Genomic DNA, 16,529 nt, shown 5'->3' with positions numbered 1-16,529 from the left:
AAACGAATACGAATCGATTCGTTAATGGCGGGCGCGACCACGCAATACGCTAAAAAACCTCCATATGGGACAGGGGGAACTTTTGAAGCTTCCCTCTCCCTCTGTTGTTGACTGTTGGTGTGATATTTATAATTTTTTTTCACTGATTAAACAAACAACAGCTATAAAACTTGCCCCAGACATGCGGAAATAATAACGAAACGATTTCGAAGCGATTTCGAAATGAATACGAAACAAATTGAAAAATTCGTTTCGTTTTTTAGATGCTCCTGAATGGTTCAAAATCGCTTCGTTATAAAAAAAATAACGAATTTTTAACGAATTACGAAATTACGAAACGAAACCGCCCAGCCCTACTATCTAAATACAAGAAGAGGTTGATGTTGCAAAAGTTCTGGGTGATACGTCTAGCTGGAGGAGGGAAGAGCTGAGCCTTCTGAAATACATTATAGGCTATTTTAGATGATGAACAAGAAGCAATGAACATGAAATCTGGTCTTACATTGTTTCAGAGGAGTTGTATAAAATTTTCATAGAAGTCATACTACTAATAACTAGTATGCTAATCACAAAATATGACTATTAGGATACTGACAGAACAAATTACATACTCTAGCTAGTAGATGATTGATACTTTTTGTTCTATGATTTCCATTAGATCTCAGATCTATTCAGGAAAAAAACAAAAGAAATTTAAATTGGTAGTAATCAGATACAATAGTGCTACTTGATGCTGTAAGATAGATAGAATTCTGAAATAGAATTACTTAAAAAATCTCCCTGATAGTTACTTCAGCCCATATAAAGTAATCTATAATCTGATGTAGTCTTTTGCTATCGATTAACCCTTGACTGTATAGTCTTTTATAGAATACAGACTATGGCAGTCCTGTCAAAATAACCAGGGCCAAGCATAAAAGCACAAAGAATCATGAAAATTGCTTTGTAGTTAAATTGTAGTAAAATTGCTATGTTCATTTCCTTTCTTAAACAAACACTATAAAATTGCATTTGACTATATTAATTTGGCAAGACAATTTACAGCTTAATCCTACACATGTTTACTGAAAAGTAAGCTCCACTGACTTTAGTGGGACTTACTCACAGGTAGGTATGTTGGTATGAAGCCTTAAAGACTTTTCCATTTCTTTTTTGTTTTTGTTGGGTTGTTGTAGGTTTTTCGGGCTCTATGGCCATGTTGACTCCTGATGTTTTGCCTGCATCTATGGCAGGCATTCTCAGAGGTAGTGAGGTCTGTTGGAAACTAGGAATATTGGGTCTATATTTCTGTGGAAAGTCCAGGGTGGGAGAAAGAACTCTCTGTGTAGCTAGCACTCTAACAACTATTATGTCAGGCTACACAGAGAAGCCATTGAAATCCATAAGCATGTGAACAATTTCAACAGAAAGAAAGAAACCATGAAAATGAACAAAATCTGGCTACCAGTATTTTAAAAAACCCTCTAAAATTATAACAGTAAATAAAGAACAACATTCAAATATAGGGAAACTCCAGACAAGAAACAATCGGGGACAGCTAATCACCCCTCAACAAAGGATTTCCCCAAGCAATAATAAGCCACACCTAAAAACTGTCAGGCCATCCAGTGCTAATCAAGGTGGCCAATTGAAGCATTCATACCTACCTCCAAAAGTTCTTTCTCTCACCCTGGACTTTCCACAGATATATAGACCAATTTTCCTAGTTTCCAACAGAGCTCACAACCTCTGAGGATCCCTGCCATAGATGCAGGCAAAACAGCCCAAAAACCTACAACAACCCAATGATTCCGGCCATGAAAGCTTTTGACAACACACTCCTTTTTTGTTGAATAAAGTACTGATATTAAAAATATTTTTGTACTTTTGAGTTTTCTGTTATTGTCTCTGAAATTGTTATATTATACATAACTGTATTCCTTTTGTAATTAGTTGAGAAATTACAAATATGTTCTATACTTCTGACTTTTTCAGCACTTTAAGGATCTAATTCGTTTGCGTCGGACTGCAGAGTGGCCCCGTTCTACACTAGACATAGAAGTATCAACTATAAAAGAAATTCCAGAAATTGAGCCTCTTCCATTTACATTAGCACATGAACGCTGTATCTCTGTAGTACAGAAGTTGGCACTTTTCCTGTTGTCAATGGATTTTACTTGTCATGCAGATCTGCTACTGTTTGTATGTAAGGTACACATCATATTAAATGATTATTTGTGAGGGGTAGGGAAAGATAAGAAAGAAAGAAACCCTGAAGTCTGCATTTCAGTGTGTCTGGTTAGATTAGTATTTGTTAGAAAATTCTTCTGTATTTATCCAATGCTTTCCACTAAAGTGCCTAAATTAGAAGCAGTGGGGTATGTTTCTTTATCACGGAGCCCTTGTTGGTCATAGAGCTTGTTTCATGATAAAAGATCTAATCAGTATTGGGATACTGTAAAACTAAAATTGGACAGTCCAAGGCATGTTGCCTTTAGCTCTGTCCAAGTATGGTTGCAAATGTGTTAATGAAATCTCACAAGGCAAGACATAAAAATTGAGCTTAATTCCTTAAGGTTTAGACACTTCCAAATAACAAATCCATGGTTCAAAATAATTCATAGTTAGCCCATGTGGTGTAATAGTGGGATTCAATAAATGAGGGGAAATACCTTCCACTAAAAGCAAGGATGAGTAAAATATGGTTTATGAGCCGAACATTGACCCCAAGGTATTTTAAGATCCTGGTGGTCCTCAGTACAAAAATAATTCTGAGAACAGATGTCATCTACACCTTGATTCCTTTTAAGACAGTGTTTCTCAAACTGTGCTCTTCCTGGTGTTTTGGACTTCAGCTCACAGAAGTCCCAGCCAACTGATCAGCTGTTAGGAATTGTGGGAGCTGAAGTCCAAAATATCTGGGGGAGCACAGTTTGAGAAACACTGCTCTAAGAGATCTGGTCTTTAAAGAAAATGTCCCCCATACTCCAAAAATGTTAATATTCCAAAGTTAATATTCCAAAGTCAAAATCAAAAATAGATTTCTGATCTTTTTCTAGTTTAAATTATTTAGTATTTTATCTCCAAGCCTGATATGTTCCACAGAGAGACCCAGAAATTGACCTCTTTGGCTTTCCAAAGTTGCCCATCTAGTAAACCTAACATGAAATGAAAAATGAAATGGTAAAAATAGAAAAGATCATTGTGGGCGCAGTTTCCTCCACAGTTGAACATTTAGTTTGTTGTTCAATTTACTTGTTGCTTAAGATGTCATTCCAGAAGGTACAACTCACTCTTCTCATAGTATACTGAGTGAATCTTCAGTCAGTAGCAGGAACCAGTTTATTTGTTTCTGTTTTTAAATGTGCCCTAGAAAGGCAAAATATCTTCAATTTTTGCCTGCTTTTATAGTGAACTTTGTTAGTTGAGCTGTTTGTTAAACATTTTCTTTGGGAAGAAGCTGCATTGATTTTGACAGATCTGATAATCTAGGCTAAGTGCTTTTGGTGAGAGGATGCTTAAAACTAATGTGTTACTTTAAGTATATAGTTTTGTTACATTTATGCTTTTTTCATTTTTGAAATTCAATTCCAGGTTCTTGCTAGAATTGCCAATGCTACAAGGCCTACGATTCATTTGTGTGAAATTGTAAATGATGCTCAGCTGGAAAGGCTGCTGTTGCTTCTGGTTGGAACAGACTTCAACCGGGGTGATATCTCTTGGGGAGGAGCATGGGCTCAATATTCTCTGACCTGTATGCTCCAGGATATTCTAGCAGGTCTGTCAATACTGGAATTTCTTTAAACACAATGCTGGAATGATACATAGTGGGAAGCAGGACAAAGGTTACAGACAGACAGCATAGTAAGATGGGGTGACTAGCTAGCTTCCAACAACTTGGTATTGAAAGAGGAAATATGTATTTGTGTTGTTTTCAATTGCCCGAATGAAGTGCTAAACTGCTGCTAAACTGTCAAGTGTAAAATAACATATAAGTATTCAGAACCCCTTTTTGTGAGTGAACACCCTTTGCTATCATTTCTTTTTTGCAACCTAGACAGAGATTTAGGAGAGTGGTACTTTCAGACCACTTCTCTGATCAAAATGTGGGATAGTGCTATGCTTTTGGGAGTGGGAGGTCCATATGTTTTGATAGTGGGTCTGATCTTACTGAATTTGATTTTTCTGAAAACAAAGATAGGTTACCTTCAGATTTTTCAAATGAAAACATCCATGATCCCTAACCATTAGCCATAGAGGCCTGTTTTATGAAACTATTTCAAACATCTGAAGGGCATCTAATCCATGGCCTAGGTAGATGTCTTGAACATAATTATTGTTTATTAATGTCAGTCATATTTTGTTGCTGATATCCCATAGAAACTGCACAGAAATGAAAGAAATGTGACATTAAAACATGTTATGGTACATATTTTAAATGGCTAAATGTTGCCCAATATGTGTTGCTTGAAATGCTACATTGCAGTTTAAAATATGTAATTGAATATTGCGACTGGTCAAACAGTTTCATTAGTCTTCTTCATCTTGCCATGTTGTTAACTTAATTGTCTTCCCTGCAATATTCAGGAGAACTGTTGGCTCCAATCGCTGCTGAAGCCATGGAAGAAGCTGCAATGGCAGAAGAGGCAGGGGCTTCAGCTGCAGACTCTGATGATGCCCTTCAGCAGTCTGCAGTTCAATTAGTGGAAACTATTGATGAGCCTTTGACCCATGACCTTACAGGTAAGTATTGACATTTTGCAGGATAGAGCTACTATCTTCAAATAGTTGCTTTTGTTTCATTTCAGTTGTTAAAGATGAAAGTGATCTAAAAAGACCATGATGACAACATATTGATAATCTTACTAAATTGTGATTTTCTTTTCTCCTGGTATTATCTTTTTCTGTTAAAACATTTTTAATAGCTGCAGTTGAAGAGAAGGCATTGGTTCCAAGATTATTTAATGAAGGTCATAGCAAATGTGTTTCTCATGCTGCTTTCTCTGTTTGGCAGCATTCTGTGTCCCCAAAAAGCCATTGTAGAGTGAGCCTCTAAGGCGGCAAGAGTGGGAACCTTATTCCAACATAAGGGCTGAGGTTCAGTTTTGAGGGCATTCTTGGAGATTTCAAAGTTGTGTAGTGTTGGTGTACTGTAAGAACACTTGCACACACTGAGTGGGGAATTGTGCCCCTTGGACAGTATAAATTTCATTTAATGCTCTTCAGGTTCGTTTAATGCTCTTCAGGTTCCTCTCCAGAATTGTATTGTTCCAGTGGTGGGCATGGACAAAGCTGAAGTGATTGAACCAACTGTGGTGTATCATTATGTTTTAGATGTAACCCTTTATTGTCATTAATAATACACCAGGAGGACCTTTTCAGGCTTTTAGAATTAAAAACAAACAAACAAATGTATAACTTGTAAAATAACCAAATGATTTTGTTGTGTGGGAGGCAGTGTGCCAAGAACTCTGAAAAGAGACACATTTGGCTCCAGGGATGACCAGCCCACCCTCCACTCTTGACTAAGTCCAAAACAATGAGATAGATCTAATAGGTCAATATGGAATCTTGCAAACTGATTTGTGTTGACTCACCTGTACTCATTTCTATTTCCCTTCAGAAGTGCATTTTCAACCCTCTGGAGATACTTTGGGAGATGCAGGTGACTATAGGAGAAATGTCCTAGGAAACTTTTTATGAAATTTGTGAAATCTTACAGTGTGTCCCCCTGCTCATTTACATCAGCTTTTTGCCTGATGGAAGATAATTACTTGTTACCATATTAGTCATTGAAATATAGATGGCTTCCTAAACAGCTATGCTTTTGTGTGAAAACAGTGCCAGGTTTGCACTCAGTGTGCCGAAAATCCTGGAATATTTTAATAACTTTTCCAAAATATGCTGTTCTACTTTTTTGCTTCTGATGCAATATTCAATGTCTGAGCACGTGATCAAATCCACGGCACTTTCAGTGATCACTTAAAAAATAGGGAGCATAAAATTGGCTGATTTTGCTCACCATATGCTCCCTGCATGAATCCCTTGGTATGCAACACAACTCAACACTCATGTTACTTCACTGTGGAAAAGAGCCAGGGAGTACAGAGATATATGCAGATCTTATTATATTGCGTCTACTTCAATATAGCCAGAGAAGGGAGGGCAGGAAAACTAGGACCTTACTAGACAGTCGGAGCGATGACATTTTTAGCCAAAAGAGAAAAAAAAGAAAAAAAGACTAATAAGTGTAATCCTGTTTACAGGAAGCTGGGGGTATTGACAGCTGATCAGAGAAACTATTGGATTTTGATGATGATTAGATCTTTTTTTAAATCTGGAAAAAATACAATTTTGAAGGGGAATCTGAAGAGCATTAAATGAAATTGTGGAATTTATTTTGCCCAAGGAACACAATTCCCCACCCTGCTTGATAAAAATGTCAGTGTGTGCAAGTCTTCTCACAGTACACCAGTGTTACACAACCTTAAAATAGTGTTGTAACCAGTTTTTGCTAGCCCTTTATGTTATTACAAACTATGAGTGTGCTTGAAAGCATTCAGATCTGTGAATCTTCCAAAGGTACTCCACCTCTATCATCTCTGGAAAAAGATAAAGATATTGATCTTGAGCTACTCCAAGACTTGATGGAAATTGATATTGATCCCTTAGATATTGATTTGGAAAAAGATCCTCTGGCTGCAAAAGTCTTCAAGGTATGACATACATAGTTTTAAAAATGCTTTTACCTATATCGTAGCAGCTTTTCCCAAGTTGCATTATTCTCTCCTGTTATAAGTCTATATTTAACATGTTAAATTTTTAAGTTGAATAATTAGTTTTATTAATAAGTTAAATTTAACACTATAGGAACATTTTAAAGTTCTTAACTGCTTTGAATGAATATATATATTATCTTTTACCTCCTAGCCCATGAGGACCTACAAGGTGATATTCAGTGGATATTCACTGGGTGACTTTGTGTATGTTACATTCTCAACCTCAGAGGAAGGCAAAAGGAACTCCCCACTGAAGAAATTTTGCTAAGAAAACCCTATCATAGGGTTGCCATAAGTCAGGAAATGACTTGGAGGCACAAAACCACACCAATAACAAGAAATGCACAAATATAGATCTTGATCCATACAATTTGGACTTTTGAAATATTTTTTACATGTAAAGCAGACTTAATGTTCATGATCCCTAAACTTAACTAAGAGCAAGTCCATTGTGTTGAAGACATTTTCATTCCATATGTTAGTTACCTATGTTCTATAGGCACAGACAATTGACCTGATTTTGGGGAAACATTTAAAAACACAATACAGCACAGTACAGTCAAACATTGTACAAAAAATCTTGTTCATCAAACAAGAACAGCCTTAGCTATGCACCCTAGGCAAAGCAGAGAGCCGGGACATCCATAAAAGCCGCTTCTTGGTCACAGTAAATGCAGAGATTAAAATATCATTAGTATTGTAGAAGAATATTGAAAAAGGCTTAAGAGACATACTTTGGGCAATGACACATTATAAATATATGTAACACTTGTTTTAGGAGGAAGGAAATTAAGCTCCCCCAATTCTAAAGTACACAGCATTATAACTTCCCAGGATCACAAAAAAGGAGTGAGATTACTGCATCTATTGTATCCAGAAATTCTGTGTCTTCTTTTAGAAGCCAGTATAATTGTATGATCTGGAATGTAATTTGAGAAAGTATTTGGAAGACATACTGCATTATGCGTTTCTTTCTGGTGTATAGAGCTGTGGTTCCCAACCTTTGGGCCTCCAGGTGTTTTGGACTTCAACTCCCAGAAATCCCAGCCAGCTTACCATCTGTTAGGAACTGTGGGAGCTTAAGTCCAAAACACCTGGAAGCCCAAAGGTTGGGAACCACTGGTATAGTGTAACATAATGTTTTCAATGTATTTTAATTTTTAAAATATGGTTTTCAACTTGGCTTAAAATGTATGTATCTGAAGAATCTCAGACTAACTGCATATTTCATTTGATAAAGCCTATAAGCAGCACTTGGTATGACTATTGGGGTGCTGACTATGGAACATACAATTACAACCCATACATTGGAGGTGTTGGAATATCTGTGGCAAAACCACCAGTCACAACAGAGAAGAATGGATCACAAACTGTGAGCATCTCTGTCTCCCAAGGTAAGTTTAGCTGTATTCCTGCCTCCTATTCATTTGCTTTGCTTGAGGACTTTGCTAGTGTAGCCATCATATGATGCATATTCAAATATCTAAAGTCAGAATTTGCTGTGTGGCACTATAAGAACTGTGCTTTCACTCTGTAGAAATATTCTGAGTATTGGATTATAGTTTGTTTTTAATTCAACAGAGATTGTTGGGCACAGCTATATTATGGTCTCAATTTGTTTTTACAGTTGATTTAAGCTTCAAAGGAAGCGTGATTTATTTTGAGATGGGTTGTTCTGGGAAATTTGAGTATAGTAACCTGCTGGGTTTCTCTCAGTTGTATTGGCAAATATAATATGTTGTCTTTAGGAAGAAAATGTGTTCAGTTTGTATCTGAACGAAAAACAAATTTGTTGATTAATAGAATATTTTTGCTGAAGTGAAGAGCCGTAGACAAAGAGTAGTACAAGCTCTTCTTTAGCATTGTTCACGTAATTCACTCCTTCCAATATCATTTATCCACTCATTTTTTGCCTTTTTTTCTGAAAGGCCTGTCTTTCCCATATGTGAGGGCAAAACATGATGTAACTTGTGTCTGACCAATGCTCTACTGAAGATGTAATGAAATATTTTCTGTATAAATATTTCATTTATTTGATGTAATTTAAAGGTTTATTTTACTTTGTTTTCCTAAGCTTTAGATGCCCGTTTAGAGGTTGGCCTCGAGCAACAAGCAGAACTGATGCTGAAAATGATGTCTACTCTGGAAGCTGATTCTATTCTGCAAGCACTAACCAACACATCTCCTACATGTAATTTTGCAGTTAAATATTTTTGTATGTTATAGCAATCCTTTCCTTGCTAACGTCAGATGCTTAGTGTACACCTACCCAGTAACATATACAGGATGTGAGCTATTCTTAGTAGGTGAACAAGCCCATCTCCTTCTCCAATCAACCCTTTTTTTTAGCCAGTTACTGTTTTATTATGAGACAAAATGTGACAAGTTGAAAATGGAGAGAGAGTTGGTCTCTACTGTCTGTCACTCGTAGCTGAGTATGATTGTCTTCCAAAGGTAAAGTCTTGGCAGTGGGTCCGTAAGTGGCTGTAGGGACCTATTCTGGATCTGCATGGGGCTTTATGTCCTCATTGTGAATGGTACTCTCCCAAACACACTTGGCACGTTTCTCCCTTTTGCTCTCTATTCATGCCTCTTTGAATTGCACAGCCCTGTTGATAACAGCTGACCTCCAGTTAGAATGCTCGAAGGGCAGGGCTTCTCAGTTCTCTGTGTTTATTCCACATTTTTTTAGGTTAGATTTACGCCCATCTTTAAATTTCTTTTGCTATCCACCAACATTTTTTTTTTCCATTCTTGAGATGAGAATAAAATAACTGTTTTGGGAGACAGTGGACGGATATTTGGACAATGTGGCCAGGCCAGCGTAGTTGATGGTGGAGAATCATCACTTCAATGCTGGTGGTCTTTGCTTCTTCCAGAACGATGACATTTGTCTGCCTGTCTTCCCAAAAGATTTCCAAGATCCAAGACTGGATTTCTTGAATATTTAGTGCGAACACTATTAAAGCTGCTAGCAAAGCTTTGCATGTTAAATATTTTGTTCATATTTTTAAAGGTGCTACTCTAAATGTAATTTTAAAAAATTAAAAATATAAATGGGAAAACATGCTCCTTTACTTCAAAGTTACCTGTATTGCTTTGTACATTCTAGGCATATCTTTCCTTGAAGATTGTAGTTAGGTTGTAGAGCTTCCTGCCTAGAAGGTCCAGTTGCCTTTTTATCCTTAAGAGATTAGGAGGCATTTGATTTATCAAGTTAATTTATGAAGAGTTTTTATTAATGTAAAAAAAGAATTTGTATGTATGAGCACACACATAAAACAGAATAAAAAAAGATCAAAGTGGATGTAAGAAGAGTACTAGTTCAAAAGTATATCCCTGAAGAATTCCAAATCATAGCAGTATTATGAGGAATACAGCTTCCTCTGACCAAAGGCCATGAAGATTTCCAAAACACGGCAAATCACAAATGTAACCTGATGGTTGATACCATTTTATCCTTTCAGGTAGTTTTGGAGTTCTGTAATACTGATCCACATATTGCAAAAGAGGAAAATGGAATATACAGCAAGAAAAGACAATATATGCCATTTCTGTTATGTCAGTCGCAAGGCCAGTCGGGGTATAGGGTGGCAACCTGTGCTCGACAGGGTTACACTCGCCCTGAGGAACCAGGTCCACAGTCCGAACGTTCTTCTGGACTTGTCGTTGACGCTTAAAGCTCAGGTGTCGGCAGTGGCCGGGAGGGACTTCGCACAGTTAAAACTGGTGCACCAGTTGCAACCATACCTCAAAAAGCCTGACTTGGCCAGGGTGGTCCACACCTTAGTTACATCCAGAAGGGATTACTGTAATCCACTTAACGTGGGGCTGCCTTTGGAGACAGTTCGGAAGCTGCAGTTAGTGCAAAGGTTAGCTGCCAGATTACTAACTGGGGCTAGCTATAGGGAACATACCATGTCCCTACTAAAGGAGCTCCACTGGCTTCCAACAAGTTTCTGGGCTTAATTCAAGGTGCAGGTTATCACCTATAAAGCCCTATACGTTTTGGGTGCAACCTATCTTTGAGACCACATCTCTTTCTTTGAACCAGTGTGGGCTTTGAGATTGGCAGGGGAGGCCCTTCTCACAGTCCCACCACTGTCTCAAGCGTTGTTTGTGGGGACGGGAGAGAGGGCCTTCTCTGTGGTGACTCCCCGGCTCCAGAATACCCTCCCAAAAGGGATTAGGTTATCCCCCACCCTTGAATCTTTCCGATAAAGCCTAAAAACATGGATTTTTAAGCTGACTTTTGATCTCTAGTGAATTGATGGTAGCTAGTTTTATCTAACAGATGGTTTGCGTTTTTTAAATTATGCTATTTTATTTTATATGTGTTGATAGCAGTTTTTATAATTTCTATGTGACATTATTATATAATCATGTACTGTTTATGTTATATGCTCCACCTTGGAGTACCTTTGTAAGCTGCCCCAAATCCCCTTGGGGAGATGATGGCAGGATCTAAATAAAATTTATTATTGTTTATTATTATTAACTAGAACGCTATCTTCATTTTAGTATCTCAGTCTCCTAGTGGAACAGATGATTCATTGCTCCGAGGGCTTCAGACACAGAATCCTAACCAGAACAACCAATTTATTATCCAGTTGTCCTCCATACCAATGTTAAGTGCGTGCTTCAATAAATTGTTCTCAATGCTGCAAGTCCATCATGTTCAGGTATGTAGTTATCAATCATGGTTTGTAGAGCACTTTTGAAATTTTGTTGAGAATGCAAGATAAATATTTGACAGGCAATTTTGAGCCAAATTCTGTGTTGTGTCTGTTACGGCTTTATATCAGCAGTCCTAATTAAGAGTGTTCAGCACATTTGTTTCACATTTAAGTTACTTCACTTAAAATTGACAGTTATATTTCCTGCTCCTGTTATCTTGCTGAGGCAGTTTATAAGAAAACATGTTACAAATGCACTAACTTTCTCTGGAAGATCCTTTTTGAGAAATCAAGGCGAGTAGAAAGTGTTTTAGTCATTATGTCCAGGGGAGAAAAGGACAAATGCTTTTCAGTAAAAGTAGCTGCTCTCTGACTCCAGTTACTTTTCTGCTTCATGAAGGAGAACTTGTTCCTCTGAGCTGTGGCCTATCCAAACCTCTTCTACCTACAACCAGTTGCTGCTCATTATTAACCTCTTTATTTCATTGTCCTTTAGTTTAATATTCTGTAACTTGAAGGTTTTTAAAAAAACAAAATCTCTTTGTTTTTCTTATTTCTCTTGTGATACCTGAACGAGAAAGATAGGATACAGAATCCTGAAAAAGTAAAGGCGGGAGCTCAGATATGTGGAGATTCAGACCCAGCTGTCCATCTCCCTGAGCGTACCTTCAGTTTCACAGCCCCCGCTTCTGATTCAGAACTGTCTTTCAATCCACCAAAGCTTACTACCATTGGACAGATTATGGACAAGGGAATTTTAGGTTGCACCTATGTAAATTGATACCCTGCCAACCATTGAATCTGATCTCAGTAGCAGCACCCACAGTTTATTCCTGTTGCACCATGGAGTTACACAGGACCCCAGTGAAGCAAAATCAAGCAGTGGAAAATATATGTCCACTGCTTTTAGGCTCCTTGAGGTCCAGTAAACTGCCTCCAGCGAGTGACCAAATGAAATCTAACTACAGCAGGGCAAAGTACGGCCCTTCAGACCCCCAGATCCCAAAGACCTCTCTAGTGCTCAGTGTCACTTACTTTACATATCCAAGTTCTCCATAGTTACCTGATTCCAAGTGTGGCTTTTAAATAATATTTGTCTTTGTCCTTTAGCTTGAATCTCTTCTACAGTTATGGCTCACATTGAGCCTGAATTCTGGATCTACTGGGACTAAAGACAACTGCACTGACATTTTCATGTATAATGCCAACCGAACACCTGTCATTCCTTTAAATCAAGGTGAGCTGTTTTAATGTTTGTGCACTTCTGTACAGTTCTAAGCAACATTTTAGAGAAAATTCAGCTGGTACCCATAATAAAATTTATATTGTAGTCTGCATGGATTAGTTGCAGCATCAGACTCTGGTAGACTAAAGTGAAATCTCCATATGTCAATATAATAATAGCCATATAGATACAGATAAGCACTTACAAACTGACATACACATTTTTCTTGCTGCCACATATTTCAGGGTGCCTTTTTAAATAGATGCAGAAACCTGTGGGATAAGGTTTTGGTATGCTCCAGATGCAATTTTTCTTACTTCCTTATTTAAATTGGTTTTTATTCCAATATTTTACATACTTAAAAATGTGCTCACTCTCCCTCTCCCTATATAGTGACTTACAGATAACATGATGAATTAGATCATGGGAAAGGGGTCTTAAATCATTACAAATATGGAAGTTGTTTTAGATTCATTGGAATGGAGGAGTGTGTTCCTCTTGCTCTTTTTTTCAGTGACAAGATTATCTATTTTAGCCAGAATGAAGTATCTCCAGTTAGATGTTCTTTTGTTTACTGGCTGTTGATTTTCTAAATAGGTACCTAACATTTTTGTTTCCCCTCTGATCTCTGTAAATAATAGAAGTATCAGTTGCTGCCTTGGGATTTTGGCAGTGTTACCCCAGATTATTTCTTTGCAGAGTTAGCAAAAGAGATGTATATCTGCTTTATAAACAGGCAATATTGTCTGCTAAATCTGATGCCATTTTTGTCATAAGAACTGTGTTGCATTTCTTTAAGTCAGATTGCTGGCGTTGTTTCACATGTTACCACATTGATTTGCCTGATTGCTTGATTTCAGAAAGTAGATTAAAACATGTTACAAACATGTTGGCAACATGTGAAGTGTGAGTTTGAACAGATGAGCCCTGTTCAAGGTGGTCTTCCATACAAGGCAAAAAGAAAAAAAAAAGAGTCTTAGTTGTACTTTCATCCACAGAGAAAATAGTACTGCTAGGACCAGGCATATCTTTGCTCTGGAAGAGTTCTCTGTTTAATTTTTGTATTTGGATGCTGATAAACCTGTAAAATTTCCCCCTTACATTGAACACATCATTTTAACCTTCTATCCATGTGCTTGTTACTAGTATTGGTCATTCATCTAATAGATTCCCCAGTTTGGAAGATTGTGAAATTTACACCTCTGGTTTGGGTGGGTTTTTAAAAGTTATCCCCCCCCCCCCCCAAAAAAAAATAAAATAACGGAAGACTGCAGTAATGCTTTTTTATAACTCATAGTTGTGATATGCCGTGTTTTGAACTGTGTGTTTATTACAGCATCAGTAACTAGCTTCCTGACTGTCCTGGCATGGTATCCTAATACATTACTGCGAACATGGTGCCTTGTACTTCATAGTCTAACCCTCATGATGAACATGCAATTCAACAGTAAGTTTCTTGGAAATATCACTGTTTTGAACGTAAGTTTAAAATGCAATTTACTTTTAAAAATTATTAAAGTATGTTTGATTCACTTTAAAAATATATACCAACCTCTTAAAATATACCCAACGCATATGAATGCTGATAAAATTTTAGTTTAGGGGTCTCCTTTGCTTGTGGCAACACACTTGACAGCTCGTGTAAAATAATACCTAGTTAGCGGCAGTGTTTAAGTTCAGTTTTGAAATATTTAAGGTGCCAAGTTTTATATGGTAAAACAAATTTGATGCTGCCTTTTCTCTGTATGGAACAAAAGAAGTTTAGTATTGTTGCTATAGAAAGCAATGGAACAGGTTCATATGAAAACATGAAGACATATTCAGTAGAGATCTTAACTTGTTTTCCCTAGATGACAGAAATCATCTTCAAAATTTAATACAAATAGCAAACTTGAGAAATGGTTTGAAAGCAGGACAGTCCTTTCCTCCATACCTGCAGTTCTATTGGGCCCAATGTAGCCATAGGTGGGAATGTACTTTTCTGGTTGCCTTAGGATTCTGCTCTTTGCTTCTAAATGCTGCTAGTAATATCTGAACCTAGGAGAAAGCAGAGAGGCAAATGATAAAGATCCAGTACTGCTTGTTCAAAACATGTGCAACAGCCACTGCTTTCGTCAGGGTGTCCAGAGAGAACATCCTTATCATATAGCAAGTAACAGAATCTACTTTACCATCTATCATTAGCATTGAGAAAGGTTTTTCTAGAACAGATATGGAAATACATATGAACTTAATTGGAAAAAGGGAGTGTGTGATAAAATAGCTGGTGGGAAAGAAAGCAACAACACCCTGCAGAGAATGGTTGTAATGCATACACACATGATTACTTGTTTAAATTGTCTTACAGCTGGTCCCAGCAGTGCCATAACATCTCAGGAAAGTACTGCCCAGCTGCTGGTGTCAGATCCCAACCTGATTCATGTTTTAGTGAAGTTTCTTTCTGGAACGAATCCTCATGGAACAAATCAACATAGTCCACAGGTAATATTTTCAATTACATTACTGGCTATTGACAAGTATGGTTGGTATTAATCTCATGTCAGGTTAATGAAACTCTCCCTATATATAAGTGTGTGTGTGTGAAATATTACATAAACTGGCATACATATGCCACTTCCTATGATTTTTTTTCCTTTTTTGTTTAAAGCAGAAGTAGGCACTTGTGGAAGACGTGGGGGCTAGCATCCTTTACATACCTACTCCTGCCAAAAAAAATAACCAATATTTCTCCTCACATGCCTTCTAGCAAATATGGGTGCATGTTTTGTTGCTTTCCTGACCCTTAGAAAGCATTTGGAGGCAAAATATACTTTTTATATATTTTGTAAATTTGAATTTTGACTCCTTGTGGGTCAGGGAAGGGGCTCTAAATATGGTGGAAATGCCATCTGCACTCCCTAAAGAACATTTTGACATGTAGGAGCAAAAAAAATGTTGATTCTGGGGGCACAAACAGCCCTATAATTGGCTCAGCAGCCTCCTTTTACGCACCTTTAGTCTATACAGCACAGCAACATTGCCACCTCTGTTTGTAGACGTTTTCCCACTTGCTATACTGCAATGGGGTATTTTAAAGGGCTAGCTATGATTCTACCTTGTTTGGAAATAAATACATCATTGCCTAGATTAGTAGATGGTGCAGTTATGGTTATTCACAGGCTTCCTCTGCCCTGTCCACCCCATGAAGTAGGGGCTCTATGAGTGGCAGCCTCATGAGATCAGGAGGTGATCATCCCCCACACCGAGCCTGGTTCCCAAATACACTGTTGCTCTATCTGTTATAGTATGACAGAAAATGTAATTCTTCCTAGTTTGATGCAAGTATCTCCACAAATCTTTTTGCAGGTTGGCCCAACAACTACTCAAGCTATGCAAGAGTTTCTTACACGTTTACAAGTGCACCTTTCTTCAACATGTCCTCAGATGTTCAGTGAATTTTTATTAAAATTAATACATATTCTTTCAACGGAGAGGTAAAGTTTTATTTACAAAAAATACGTTTACCTAAGGTTTTGAAGCCAGACTGATATCTTGACAAGCATACAAATGGAGTTTGATTAAGAGATAAAGGAAAGCGTTCAGTAAATAGTGGGTGACCTGCAGGAAAGGTGAAAACAGTTTAACTGCTTTTTGAGGAGCAAGTACTAAGGCTGGTTACAATCTTGAGAATTTGATTTCTATGGATTCATTGGCTTAGGTGCCATATTGCCGAAATGTAGGCCCAGCTGGTAATGTTCAGAAGGTCAGGAACAAACAGTATCAAACTTGGCACTCCATGTTAAAAAATGTTGTCCCAAAAAAGCTTCTGCAAGCTTGATTATAGAAAAGCGAGTTCAGAATCTTAAGCTACAAAATCAGAGCAGTCAAAGC

The 16,529-nt window shown here is 37.5% G+C and overlaps 1 protein-coding gene across 6 annotated transcripts in view; it reads left to right on the top strand.

The window, feature by feature from the left end:
- BIRC6 (baculoviral IAP repeat containing 6) overlaps positions 1 to 16,529 on the top strand; it is a 183,971-nt gene that overhangs the window by 71,694 nt on the left and 95,748 nt on the right. For all 6 annotated transcript variants that reach the window (XM_060753997.2, XM_060753996.2, XM_060753998.2 and 3 more), the window contains 11 exons: positions 1,975 to 2,190; positions 3,574 to 3,757; positions 4,567 to 4,722; positions 6,562 to 6,695; positions 7,999 to 8,152; positions 8,833 to 8,949; positions 11,280 to 11,440; positions 12,545 to 12,671; positions 13,996 to 14,106; positions 15,007 to 15,140; positions 16,005 to 16,132. In XM_060753997.2, the coding sequence (XP_060609980.2) occupies positions 1,975 to 2,190; positions 3,574 to 3,757; positions 4,567 to 4,722; positions 6,562 to 6,695; positions 7,999 to 8,152; positions 8,833 to 8,949; positions 11,280 to 11,440; positions 12,545 to 12,671; positions 13,996 to 14,106; positions 15,007 to 15,140; positions 16,005 to 16,132 (1,622 nt within the window). The remainder of the gene's footprint in view (positions 1 to 1,974; positions 2,191 to 3,573; positions 3,758 to 4,566; positions 4,723 to 6,561; positions 6,696 to 7,998; positions 8,153 to 8,832; positions 8,950 to 11,279; positions 11,441 to 12,544; positions 12,672 to 13,995; positions 14,107 to 15,006; positions 15,141 to 16,004; positions 16,133 to 16,529) is intronic.

The sequence above is a fragment of the Anolis sagrei genome, chromosome 1 (assembly GCF_037176765.1).
Source record: "Anolis sagrei isolate rAnoSag1 chromosome 1, rAnoSag1.mat, whole genome shotgun sequence".
NCBI lineage: Eukaryota > Metazoa > Chordata > Lepidosauria > Squamata > Dactyloidae > Anolis > Anolis sagrei.
Note: the sequence above shows the minus strand (reverse complement) of the source record. Positions and strands in the feature narration are given on the sequence as shown.